The following is a 14,008-nucleotide window of genomic DNA, read 5'->3' on the forward strand; positions in this document are numbered from 1 at the left end:
GACCCGTGGCGCCATCTGGCGGAGGCGCGGCACAACTCGTAGCACTTTCTTTGAAAAAGCGCCTCGAAAGCGCGGCAAATATGAAATAGGGATGACGCGCTTTCGAGGCAATCCGCCGACGCGGCTGCTTTGTGTACAGACTCGGCGGCGAGCGTCCGGGGTTTCTGGTGCCGACCGAACCCCATTTTACGGAGCACGCCCTTGTAAAAGACACATACGTCATCTAGCAAACATTAAAAATAGAAATAGTTAGCCGATGCGGCAGGCGTTGTATTGTTTCACTGAATTATTTTCTTTTTTTCTTTCTTTCTTTTTGTAACCCATTGGCTTTTTTCCTAAAGGTTTTGGAGCTTCGGCTTCCGGATTTTTCTGGTCAGCATTAACCTGCTATAGCACAGCTGATGCAGGGTTGTTCCCGCCTGCTTCTGGCTAAGGCCGCAACCCTCTGCCCCCATGCATAGCTGTGTGGCCCACCTGTGCGACAGAAGAGATTCCCCGCAGGCCGCCTGTGTCGCCAAGAACCGCGTGCAGTGCCTTGCCGTCGGTGATTATGGCCGGGATCATGGCTGTGATGGGACTTTTCAAAGAGCCCACCTTGTTTGGCAGGGAGCTTCCCAAGCTTGCGTTAGCGTTACCCTCTTGAACGGGAGATAAGAAGGCGTTCATGTAGTCGTTCATTATGATTCCCGTCATTGTCACGTATCCGCTGCCGAACCTAGCGGGGAGAAAGCGAAACAGATTTTTGGCGCTGGTCTCCACTCTCGTTGAATGATCGCAACATATCTGGAAACTTTCAGCGTCTGTCAAACTTGGATTTCCCGATGAATCCGGCCCCTACCATCACTTCCACAGGGAAGCTATGTGTGGCTGGGATCCGGATTTTACGGCGTCCGCTGGAAAACCCTTCCCCTTAAAAGTGAGTGCACGCAGGCAACAAAAACAGCAAATGCACAGCGCCGCTAGCGTCGTAGTGGACACTCTCCACAAAGAGTGGAGTTAAAGAGCCAACTGTAAGGTAAAGAGCCAACTACAGAAATAGACACATGTCGCCGCTGGCGTCGGAGCTCTGTGTCACTGTGAATCTCTGTCGTAGTGCGTTACGCAATGTGCGCCTCATCAGGCAACCAGGGGAACTTTTCAGTACTATTTCGCTCCAGAGTTGCCCGTAAGACCTCGGCGATGCATTGCACAGGTCACAAGCCCATGAATACTTGTGTGACAATATACAAAAATAGAAAAGTTCAAACATAGAGAAAATTGCACGCATCATTTGCATGGTAGTCACATGGTTACGTGACATGGGTCTAATTGCGTAAGGCGTAGTAACTTAGGAGAGGGTAAAAGCTCTACCAACAATAATAACGGCTTCGCTGCTCTACCACCTTCAAAAGGAGGAACATGGTTTTAAAGGGAAAACGTTTTTAATCTCATTCAGTGATCACTCCGCCTTCTGTCAGCCGTGCTCTTCAAGCGACCGCGAAAATACGTCACCACCCCTGCCATCCGGAAACTAAGCGTGACGAAGCCAGATACGAGGACTCACCCGAATCTAGAATAAACCGCACCGGCAACTGGACTACATGTAGGAGGGCAGTAATACTGCGGCTGAGGCAAGGTAATGTATACGGAATTTCATCCGGCGCCTCGGTTTCGTAGTCAATCCGTTCTGCGCTCTGATGTCGGTCGCAAGCTCGGCAGACACGGTCGCCAAGTGTACCCGCACCGCAGCACCTCTGCCACCAGAAATAATCGTGGGCCAAACATTTCATCACCTGACTAACAACGAGCGCAAAAAAATTACCGCCAGACACTGAAAAATCTAGACTGCGAGCAGAAACGGAATAGAATAAGAAACGAAATAAAATATATCTTAGTAAAAATAAAACCAAGAACATGGCGTCTAATTTCAAGGATTTCCAACTTGCTTCTTGGATTTTCAGGTGTCTTGTCACTCCCGTACTCTTGCCAGAGAGCACGGGAGTACGGGAACGAATGGCGCCACGGGAAAACCTTAACAAATCACCCATAAAATAGGTCGTGATGGGAACAGAAACCTAACAACCGCCTGAATTCTACTACAGACAAGCGCCAGAGCCCATGTCATAACTTACAAATTACTGAGAGTACTATCCATATGGGTCCCATTATAAAGCGCCTAACCATGCCTAAGAGCAAAAATCATGAGCCGGATGTTGTGCAGTTGAAGACGACCGAATAAGCACCCATCCGCTGCACAGCATAGAAGGCAGCCCAAAACCTCCCTGTTCTCGCGGCCATTGAAACGTACTTATAGTGTTTATATAACCTTTCAAGGCATCGGTAAACCACTCTCCTAACACATAGGGTACTCCTGGCAAAAACAATATCGGTACGGGCCATCTTACGGGAGATACTTACTCCTCGGAGAAGAAACCATTGGGCGCCGTTACAGACTTCTGATTGAGCGACTCTAGAAAACTCTCTTCCTACCGCAAAAAATAGATGTAAAGCTATACGAATTTACGCATCAAGCCGGGACCAAATTCCTTCGAGGAAAGTTCTACGACCGAAAAAACAGAGTATCCACCGATGCCGGGATGCACGAAAATGCAAAGGCAACAACTGTCGCAGTGTATTACCGGGAAAATCCCTGTGACTGACTGCATGACTCTCCTGGACTGACGATTGAAAGAAGCGTAAATTGGAGCCTTCCTCTTGGCAATACGCCTATCATACCTATTAAATCAAAGCTTAAACATCATTACCGACTCCGAAAAAACTATTGGACTGTTGGCTGCTGTAGAGTACCTAACGCTTCCGAAGGATCCTCCCATCCACAAAGAAAAAGTTTACAACATTACATGCACACCCGGAGACAAGGGTCTTGAAGGGAACGAGGCAGTTAACAAAGCAGCATATGAAGTCCCATACCCTGCTTTCTGCGACCACGGCTACCAGACTGCCCTCCCTGAAAATTTAGGAGGTCATCTCATTCAACGCCGAAAAATATGATCCGTCCCTGTGCCATACGCGGATATTAACGCACGAGAATCGCAAATTCTGCGCAGGATACAAAACGACACGCACATTCGTATAGCGATTTGGGCAAAGGTGTGTGGTAAGAAGCATTTGACGTATAATAAAGGTTTCCTAAATGTGGGGAATGTTCCATATTAGCTTATCAAGTCCGAGGACGTGCTCAGTACAGAACAACACAAACAATACATAGGGTACTTCAATTGATGCATGGTAGGCAGCCCTGAACAGGACGTGATTTCAAGAACATGGTGAGCTGATTAACAGGGCAAGAAAACAAGCTGCTGCACTCGGCACTCGCGATTGCGGGTTTTATCTTCGAGCTTCCTACAATCTGTGTCGCCCCTTTGCCAAACTCCCACTATTTCTTACTCAATAAAAGCTTCCCCTCTCTTTGTTGGAAAAAAACAGTGTTCATTCCGGCTACAACGCTAGAAAACAAAGAATTTGATATACTGGCACTTTCTCCTTTTCTCTCAAACTTTCAAAAACCCGCAGCCGCAACCTTTCACGCCCACACCTTACTGACTGATGCGTAAGTGCGCTCTGTCTATTCACTGCCGTGGTGTAAGCACCGTTGTGGTTAGTCGTTGTCTCTCCTTTGGAGCTTCAGTACTTGCAAAGCATGCTGGGTAAATGCAGCAACCCCGCTCCAGAAGGCTCTACGGACGTCGAAGAACCGCTATCGCGTCGAAGATATTAGGATCTAAGCCTATATATTATTTGACACTTTTTAAAGTAAAGATGTCTGTCCAGGGATCCTAAAGGCACAGTGACGTGTGAAAGAAAAACGCGTCGACAAAGAACTAGTTTGAAGAGTATTGCTGAAACTGCCAATTTGGAATCGTCGAATAAATGCCTAAACCGCTTTGGTATACACCGACAGTGGGATCTCCCGCTTTACGACAATACACAAATGCGGTGCTGGAAAGATATTTTGAGGGCTGTGTAAGAAGTCTTGCATCAAAGTACAATAACACGACTGATTTTCAATAAATACATCTTTGAAGTGTCATGAAGTTCAATTTAACCCCTATACACGATGCCCTTTAAAGTCTGCCTCACTTTTCCACTCGCATACATTGCTCGCAAGACAATCATTATAGACTATATGTATATATATAGGATATCTTGTATTGAAATATGTAGGCTTTATGTTCTTATACTAAGCTTCTCCATAAAACCTCATGTGACACTATAAAGTAGACACAATCTCTTTGGAGTAGGATTCACACACAAGCTAATGGACTGCTGAGAATTTTTTTCTCCGGAAAGAAAATCGGTTTATGTCGAAGTATGAAGCCTATAACGCCTTTTATTAACAGAATTTTCTCTTGCGGCAACACTGTTACACATCCAGTGTTACAGACAGACAGGCCAGTTTCCTTGTTGAGCCTAAATACTTAAGGGGCTTTTGAGATGGAAAGGCCATGACATCTGATACGTGCGTGGCCTTACAAAAGCGTCTTTGGGAGGCGCTTAGGTTATTTGTGTGCAATAGAAGTGCACTGGGCTTTACGAAGCGTTGCGGAATTTTAGGTGGCAGAGGAAGGGCGTCCTTTTCTGCCACAAACAGTATGGTAAATGGTGAGGAAAATGAAAAGGAAAACAACGAGCCGCTCCTGTACGCCTCAGTGACAAAGATGTTCATTTTACACTTGCCACTGCATGTTCCTTATGCTGGGCAAATACTCGCACAGGGGATTATGGTTAACACCCCTTTCATAAACCGCACTAAGGACGCTATTTTGGCGTTGAAAAGGCCCACATTGAGTTGGGTGACGGCACAATGGCCATGTAGGGCTCCCTGCTTGTGACGTAACGCATCCTGACTGCCCAATAAAGCGGCGTAAGATACTTACTCATTGTTGAGGCTAGAAGCAATGGCGAGCGCGTCACCAGTGCGGTCGCGCAAGGCGAGAAAGGCTCCACCTCTGTTGTATTCACCGGTGTCGATGGGACCACTTGCCTTGTACGCTGCCAGATTGGGCAGGGGATCCTGGTTGTCGAAGGTGCTCTTAAAACTTATCATGATCTCCTTGGCCAGATCATTCTGGCGCTGCGAGGCGTCAAGCACGAACAGAGAAATGATTTAGTGCTGGCTGCTGAAAAAGTCTGGCGGAACTTCTGTCAAAATGTTCTACCAGTCACGTATTCAGACGACCAGATAGCGTTCTATACTTCGGCCAGCTTCCACTGCTGCTGTGGAAATAAAAGGCTCCCCTAACGTCATTTGGCATTTGAATTTCTGATTGTAAGCGTTGGTTTACTTACAGATTTCTTCTCCACTACACGTTTCTCAGAGACATTCGTGGAACCTTCAAAATTGCTCGAAGTTTTTCTCGAGTTCATTGATGGCTTTAGTAAATGTTATTCATTCGAACGGTCTCGCTATAAACGAATGATGATCTTTTTTTATTTAATTATAATTCTGATTTCATCTAGCCGAGTTCTTTTGTGGTTCCACATAAAACTAGCCGAGCTTTTTGGTAGTACCACATAAAACTGCGTCACTTCTGTGGAAGCTTTCCAAATACATCCAAAACAAGGCCACCGTGTTCCAATCAGAGGTAACTTCGAAACAAGAAAGTTCCATATTTTCTCCAATTAGTTCAGGACCAATTACTCAGGTTGCCTTGCGAAATAAAATGAACATTTTGCTCAGAAACATTGCTTACATTCTTGGCTAAAACTTTTGACCACTCAACAACGCGAAGTAGCAAATATGCGCCTTCAAATTCAACATCACGGCAATTAAAAAGGATCTTTCATGCAGGTGTACAACGGCAGGGCTTTTCGTTTTCCCTCCCGTACAAAAACTGGGATAAAAGGCCATCTTAGTTCCACCATTCCAGTGAACCATGAACCTGAAAACAATGCTGGTGATTTTCCAGGGGACATAAATCTGAGTATTTTTAGAAGCTGCAGTATCCGTTATGTTCATACTTCGGTGCCTGATTTGTCCTCTTATCGGATAATGAGGACTAGAGTGCGGGGGTAGGAGGGTTTCGGTTCTGGCTTTGGTCAGTGATGCCGGGCGCCGAGCTCCTTCACTCACGACGTACAAGTGTGCCCGGGGAACTAGTGCACCTTAACTGGTTCTTTGATGGCCGAAAAACTGGTAGCATGACCGGATGAATGGCGCTTTGGCGCAAGCAAATGCATGCTTTTCTTTAATCGTATGGTCAAACAAATGAGCTGCTCCAAGGTCTACCCAGATTTCCTGTCTGCTCCTCAGTAAGGAAGCTGCGGAGATCAAGTTATTGTCATGTTCCCTTGCGGTATTTTTGCAATGATAACTGGCCAGAATGTTTTAGTAGGTAGGCTTCTTTTTAGTTTCGACCGCCGAACTTCGAACGGCCGAGCAAGCCTGCCTTTCCGCCATGGAAAGTTGCACCATGGGATATATGTATCACCATACCAGGTATAGGCAACACAGCATCTCTGCCTCAGCCAGCCTTGCTGTACTTCACGCTGGCGCATATCAGCTCACGTTATCTTGGCCACGTTCACGTATATACAGACGGGTTCCTGAAGTCTGACTCGTCCGCTATTGGAGTGTAGATTGCGTCCGTAGGACTAACTGTGAAAAAGGAACTCAGTCACAAGACGTCGTCCACTTTCACTAAGTTAACAGCTACGACGGCGGAACTCCTTCACATCACCAATAGTCCTGCTCAGCAATGGGTGATCTTTACCTACTCGCGGCCTGCCCTGCAAGCACAGATGAAGCCATCCCACCGCTGAAGCCAACTTGTGCGTGATCTACACGCAACGCACAGACTTGGAGTACGAGACGGCCACGCATTTCGCTTCAATGGCTGCCAGGTCATTCCGGCATCCAGGGGAACGTCGTCCCTGACGCAGCAGCGAAAGAGGCGCACAATCTGATAGTGTCTGTTTGAATCCCGTATTCCAGACCAGACGGAAGTACGGCTGTGAATGCACTGGGATGGAAACTGCAGTTGTAAGCTTGGCAGGACCCTCTTAGGACACCCTTGCCTATCACGCGATCGACCCTCAGTGCAATTTCCAGTTTCCGCGAGGCCTGCAAAAGCAAACTGAGGGTGTCGTTCACCGACTACGCCTGAACGTTGCCTTCACTGGTAGTTTTCTTTTTAAAATAGGCTGGGCGGACTCGCCATTGTGCTCTGTGAGAGAAGACATACGGCATGTCTTGTGTTGCTGCCCGCAGCATACGACTCAACGCGAAACAGCGAAAAGAACTCTTGTGCGACTGTTACGCGAAAACGTCTTAGAGCTGCATCACTTTCTGGGTGCGAGGCAAAATCACGCTGACGCGGCGCGAGGGACAAAGGCTCTTTGAACTTTTTTTGTCTGACTCGGGATTAATCGAGGTTCTTTAACGTTGGGATCCCCAGATTGTTCCTCCAAGTGCTGAAACTTTTTTAACATCCTGAGCCGATTTGATTTTCTTCTCCCTCTTATTCATTGTTGCTGCGTACTTCTTCCCCTTTTCTTTTCCTTTTTTGCCTCACTATGTTAACCCCCATCTGAAGTAGCAAGCCCCGCCGTTTGTGGAGCTAACCTCTTCACTATTCATTAAAGCTTTCTCTCTCTCTCTCTCTCTCTCTCTCTCTCTCTCTCTCTCTCCCTCTCTCTCTCTCTCATATTCCGTGGGTTGGGGACTATGTGCAGTTGCCCCAGAACATTGGATGGAATTGGGGTTTCGTCGCGTTGATTCCTCTGATTCGGTTATATCCGAACTAAGACGTGGTAAGGCGTCCGGATCGCGTGGATTCGAGCCGGGGTGACTGCTCATACCAACAAAGTGCAATGACTTGTTCAATCTTGTAGACTGTTCTCGTGGCGTCTGCCTTTCATTGTGACTGTGCATAGTAAGGTGTAATGCTAATTTCGTGGTTTTCTTGAGTAGCGTATCAACGCTGTTGTCAAATTATTTAATGAGAATAACAGGATATATGGTATTGGATACTAGTTGGGATAAGCGCGTCTCGTACTTTTAGATGGTCTGTCCCGACTTTTGTTCGTGACACATTTCACCGTATACTCAAGCAAGGTGGAGAAAACCCTACACCTCACCACATGGGTCACTAACAAAATTTGGGCATACCAAAAAGGCATTGTTTCTCTCAGAATCCGGTTTTTTGCTCAACGACCCTTATGAGGCGTTTGACTTCGAAATTTCAACTCGTTTGGTTACGTTGAAATAGTCTGAAGACCACATAAAACCCCAGAGGCTCTTCACACGTGGATTAGCTCGGCACTTTTGTGTGACAACTGGTTACAACAAATATTGTTTTCATTGGGTGACGCTGATAACGCACTGCGAATCCCCCTTTTTGTCAGCATTATCAGGCTTATTTATATAACACAGCAGAAACCCGCTCTTACGTTCCTCAATGCTGCGTTTTTTTGGCAGCCACGTTGTTTTTGTCTAGTCCCAGAGCAGCTCACGTAGAGTCCCATGTATTAAAATCCTCACTGTTACGACGTGGCCCAGAGTACGTTCCCCGATCATTCTTCGCAATCTGACACTCCGAGCCCGCCCGGGAAACATTCGCGGGACGCCATTTTGAAGTTTGACGAGCCTTGGCCAGACTTGGCTACGGAACTGACTGCATGAAGCCGCATGCGGGTTCGATTCGTCATCACTAGATGGCGCTATGTCACTGTATGCTATCACCATCATCACTGCGCTTACAACAGACGTTTCACTTTGGAATGCCCGGAGTCCGCGTTCGCCATAAAGGCACCACCGCAAGAATAGCAGGCGCACTCTTCGTCATCGCGCGCTTCAAGCTTTGCAACCGCGAACTATGTCGTGGCGTACACAGCTGACTCACACAACAGACACACGGAAGTCGCCTTGGGTAGGCTGCGGATAGGGCACACCCATGCAACGCACTCGTATCTGCTGACGGGATCTTCTAGACCCCAGTGCAGCAGGTGCGGAGAGGCCCTATCCGTGGTGCACATACTAATCACATGCATTGCACTTCACACAACACGACAGAAACACTTCAGAGAACTCTACAGACAACATATTCCCCTACATCCATCTCTGTTTCTGAGTGACGATGCCATGTTTTCCATGAAACGTGTGTTTGAGTATTTGTCAGACGTTAAGTTTTTAAACCTCATTTCCTATCACGCATAATGAAATCTGGCCCTATACACCAGCCATCACCATTGCCGTCAATTGATTTTATTGTTGTTCTGGCTCTAGTAGCCACTATTTTTTCAAGATACTTTTGTTTGGCGCTCTTTGCCCCAGCTGGCCTTGCGCCAAAAAACTCCAACCATCATCATCATCATGTCGTGGCGTGATGGCGTCGCGAAAACAGGAGGCGCTTTTCCTTCAGGGAAAGCTTGACACACAAAACGCAGTAGACAAGCAGTCACCCGCCGCGGTGGCTCAGTGGCTAAGGCGTTGCGCTGCTGAGCACGAGGTCGCGGGTGCGATTCTCGGCCGTGGCGGCCGCTTTTCTGATGGAGGCGAAAAGCAAAAACGCCCGTGTGTACGAGATTTCGCCGCACGTTAAAGATCTCCAGAGGGTCAAAATTAATCCGGAGCCCTCCACCACGGCGCGCCTCATCGCCTGCGTTGCGTCGGCGTGTTAAACCCTACAATCAATCAATCAATCAAGACAAGCAGTCAACGCGGAAGCGAGTCGACATCGCTGGAGACCTTAGATTGCCACACGTGGTGCTTTGCAGCGATCGCGACAAGTAGCGTTTTTTTTAAGGTTCGAGAGCTAAAGTTGCAAAATACATGGTTGCAAGTGAGCTACACTGGTTTCGTTCATTTTCGCAGGTTTCCTAACTGCTGCGTTTTCCTGGTTGTTACGTGTTTTCCCGGTCCGGTGAAAAACGTATGAACGGGGTTCCACTGTATTATGTACAAAATGTAGGATTCGTTAATGTGCAAGAAACATTCATAACCTAAAATCGGATAGAGATAGATAACATTACCGATACGAAGATTTAAGCCTAACAGTAAACTTGCCATGCTCCAGTTAAGAAAAAAGCTAAAATTGGTGGAACACCTATAAGCATACAATAATGCACAAACATATCGCTGCCATTCGTTTACTGTGCTTCTGGCGCCACATTGTCTTTTCGGATGACCGCATGCACCAAGACATGGTCATTTGACACAATGCTATTTGCCCTCACCGCTTTGGTAGCCGCACTGTCTCCGAGATCTGATTTTCTGGCGAAGCTGAACTTCAGCGATTCCACAAGCCTGGTAGAGGAAAGGGAACACATGCAGGCTCTGACGGTATCGATATCGCGAAAATTCGAGATAAACGATATCATTGCAGCAGGACACAATTAGGGGATCTTTTTATATTGATTCCCGTTACAGGTGCACAAACAAGTCTAAACCAAGCATGATCACTTCTACGCTTTCGAGCCGCAGGCCGCTACACTCAAGCTCGCGACAACAGTATGGTTCCACAGCAACAGTTCCATTCACACGCGCTACATTCCCTCGCTCGTGTAGAGGAGGAGCAGGAAGAGGAAATAGATGGGCAGAACTACAAAGGTAGCTGGGATAGAGAAGTAGAAACATGCGGAGATACTACGCGTGCAAACCTACCGGGTTTTATTAAACAGCCATTGCACTTGAACATTCTACTAGGAACGAGTGCAGTAGACTGCCTAGGAAGGACCCTACGGGGCCCAAAAATGGCACTGGAGATAATTTTGAAACTTTTGTTTGTGTTTGAATTGCATAGACTGGCTGAAATAGGCACGCTTTGCATCGTTTATGCGGTCGACGAAGCAGTATTTAACTTATAAAGCCTGAAAGAAGAAAACTTACGACGTGACATTTCCGGCGGCCGCAACAACCGCAGTGACGCGTATTCTAGATGCGATGTAATTTCGCAGTATCGAAGATTGGAACTCAAACTAGTTTGAATTTCGGTTCTGTAGAACAACATTCTTGGCATCCGAAGTCATCGTTAACTGGGCATTCTCGACATCTCAGGAATCCACATACCACGCTTTTTCCATGTTGCCGGCTGTAGCTTGATGCAGAGTACAAACGAACCAACTAAATGCACCTTTTTTCATTATAACTCCCTTAAGCACAGTAAGGAAAACACAGGACGAGGGAGACATGCATGGACCAGCGCTGGTCCTCTTCTCCCTCGTCCTGTGTTTTCTTTATTGCGCTTAACGGAATTACAATAGATTGCCAACTCGCACGTACTCACACATTCTTCCAGGCACAAATCGTGTCGTAGCGTAGTTTCAAGTGACCGAAGAAAGTGCGATGACGCACCGGCGGTCGGCCGACTGACTCTGTCGGAGGGTCGGCGAGCCGCGCAGTAGTGCTGTCAAGCCAAGCCATGTCGTATGGGCGTCATACGAAACGTCATAGCAAATCGACAAGGAGAATGAAGACAGGAGGACAGCGCTTTTGAAAATATTTCTCTACGCGCACTGAGAGTGGTCGAAACATGGCGTGGGTACTCCAGACTACAATCTGCGCTAGTAATCCCACAATGTTTACAAATTACTTCAGTGTCGCTTGACATCGGGTCGCCGCCTTGCCACCAACGCCGCCTTGCCACCAACACCGCATTCTCCCCCGCGCTTCGCCACAAATTCTACGGCAATGACCCCGCCGAAGGACTCTGTCTGCAGTGTCGCCTGCCTGCAACGGCCGCACATTTGGTCTGGGACTGTCAGTGTTACGCTCCATTCCGTGCTCGCACGCTCCATACGCTCCCCGAGGACATTCGCCCGACGTCCTACTTCGACTGGGTGCTACCTTTAACGCGGGACATCACCACGCTCACTTTGCTATGGACCTCTCACGCCGCGTTTGTCTATGCCGACGAGGGTCCAGGGGGCGTGTTGGGTAACTACCACAGACACTCCCACCATCCCACCCGCCCTCCCTGACGACCCAACCACCCTCACAAGCCACCACTGATGCAGACAGCAAGAGTGCTCTCGTACATGTCTGCAATAAAGCACGCATTTCTCTCTCTCTCTCTCAGTGTCGCTTTAAAAGTGTGTTCGGAAAATCACAAGGGGGTGGGGGCGCTCCGATCAACGAAGCGAATGTATGCGTTCACATCGGCTCTGTCGTGTAACTTTTTCGCAGTGATAATAAGCTCGCACCACACTTTTTCTTCACAAATGTGGTCGTGAAGTTGAAAGACATCGACGGATACCAATAGTCCCCGGAGGAAAGTGTTTGTCACGGAAATTTTCGCCCTCTTGAGCCACCGCCGTGCGAAGGACTGCTAAGCATAGGCCTCGCCGTCACACCTGCTGCGACCCGCCGGCTCGGCGGGTGCCGCGCTGGTCCTTGATGGAATCGTCCACTCGGACATCGATCTCTGATGCTTAGATGTGCGTGCAAGTAATGGGAGAGGAAAAGCCACCCGAAAAATATTAGGAAGACGCCGGATGGAAACTCGCAGGAAAGTGACGGTCTAGAAACCGCCAACGCAGACCCGACACGAAGCTTGCCGGCAGCAACACCCAAGCCGGGAAGCCAGCGATAGTAGCCAAGAACACCAAAGCTTCAATTATGAAGGCTTCGTAGGATGCCGGCAATGCCTCTCGAGAAAATCAAGGTAATTGTCAGACTGACACATCGCCTGGACATCGCCAAGACGGGAACCACGACGGTTGCCGCAGCCATTTCGCCGCATCCGATCTCACCACCGAGGAAAGCTGCTCGGACACGATATGCCCGAACACGCAATATAACGACATGGTGATCAGCACGCCCAAAGAGGACAACGCTGCTCGCTACGAAAGAATCCAAGAAATCAACATCCAAGGCAAGCTGCACGAAGTGAGCGCGTACCGCATAGCCTCGCACGACACCGTGAAAGGTGCGATCAGGGGCTCCCCTACCGACGTAAGCTCAAGGGAAATCGATGCCAACATTGCCAACGCATGAAATCCACTGGCCTTGGCGACAAAACGAATTGGGAGCACTACAACGGGTCATAGTTGCATTCAGAGGGCCGAAGGTGCCCAATTTTGTCAAGAACGGATTCACGCTCGTACCATGCCATCTGTACCGGAAACAAATAGACGTCTGCCACAAGTTTGGACGCATCTGACTCCGAAAAGACGTATGCCCAACGCCGACTAACTGGATCTGTAGAGAATGGGGTCGTGAGTACCCGGCGGAGGGCCATCCATACACCCCCAAATGGAAACTGTGCGGCGGCGAACAGTTAACCACTGACAGAAAATGCAAAGTAAGATACATGGCACCGTACGTAGTGCGCAAGCTACAGTGGGAGCGGCGAAAGGTTATTACCCAGCTGTCATTCGAGCAAGACTTCCCACCGCTCGGCAACCAGCTGCACACAGGTCGAGAACGCCTTCCAGAAACCACTCACAGTCACGAGAGACCAAGCCAATAAAATACAGCCCCGATGCGAACGACCCTAAAATCCTAAAATTAAGAGATTCCCATCGAGAGAGAGTCAACTAGGCCGAAATTGCCCTCGCAACCATGAAAAACACGGCGATCAACATCCAAAAGGAAGACAAGCAACCGACAAAAAGCACGTAGAGGGAAAAGATCAAGGCACTAAGACAGGAGAACGCAACTTTGAGAACCGCAATCCAACACCTGAACGTGAGTCGGCGCTGTGGTTTGTCGCCTCTTTTCCTAGTGCCCGTGTCTAAGTGCGCTACCTTCAAGATGTCCCAAATGCATTACCAACTAGCCCAGTGGTCACTTCTACCTGAACAAAGAAATTGCGTATATCCCCAATGAGATTCGCACCAAGGAGCCACCGAAGAATACGCCGAGCACAAGTAAGGCTAAGGAGGTCAGCCCATCTAAGGAGCCAGCACTGAAAAAGAGAGCGGTATAAAAGCGCAGCGCCACGAGCAGCGTCGGTAATAACGACGACTGGTCATGCGGAGACAAGCAAGCAAGAATCAAAGAAATAATAATAGCAGTAAAGAGCGCCATTGAATCCATCCAAGCCACACTCTCAGAGGAAGCCAACAA

General features: G+C 48.3%; 1 protein-coding gene across 1 annotated transcript; it reads right to left on the reverse strand.

Moving 5' to 3' along the window:
- Window positions 1-429: 429 nt before the first annotated feature.
- On the reverse strand, window positions 430-12,356 carry LOC144168265 (uncharacterized). The gene is made up of 4 exons (XM_077697283.1): window positions 12,292-12,356; window positions 10,177-10,246; window positions 4,878-5,074; window positions 430-715 (listed from the first exon to the last, which is right to left on the reverse strand). Exons 1-4 carry the CDS (start codon window positions 12,354-12,356, stop codon window positions 430-432), a joined length of 618 nt encoding a protein of 205 aa, XP_077553409.1.
- Between the last annotated feature and the right edge of the window lie 1,652 nt (window positions 12,357-14,008).

The sequence above is a fragment of the Haemaphysalis longicornis genome, unplaced genomic scaffold (assembly GCF_048455015.1).
Source record: "Haemaphysalis longicornis isolate Haplotype H1 unplaced genomic scaffold, Haemaphysalis longicornis Haplotype H1 scaffold_2, whole genome shotgun sequence".
Lineage (NCBI taxonomy): Eukaryota > Metazoa > Arthropoda > Arachnida > Ixodida > Ixodidae > Haemaphysalis > Haemaphysalis longicornis.

What these genes read in the sequence shown, in the direction of transcription:
- LOC144168265 (XM_077697283.1), bottom strand. Translation starts at nt 12,356, where the DNA reads ATGTCCGAGTGGACGATTCCATCAAGGACCAGCGCGGCACCCGCCGAG. An exon ending in GAGCCGGCGGGTCGCAGCAG is followed by an intron (nt 10,247 to 12,291) that starts GTGTGACGGCGA and finishes TTCCTCTACCAG; the next exon opens with GCTTGTGGAATCGCTGAAGT. An exon ending in GCTTCTAGCCTCAACAATGA is followed by an intron (nt 716 to 4,877) that starts GTAAGTATCTTA and finishes TCTCCCCGCTAG; the next exon opens with GTTCGGCAGCGGATACGTGA.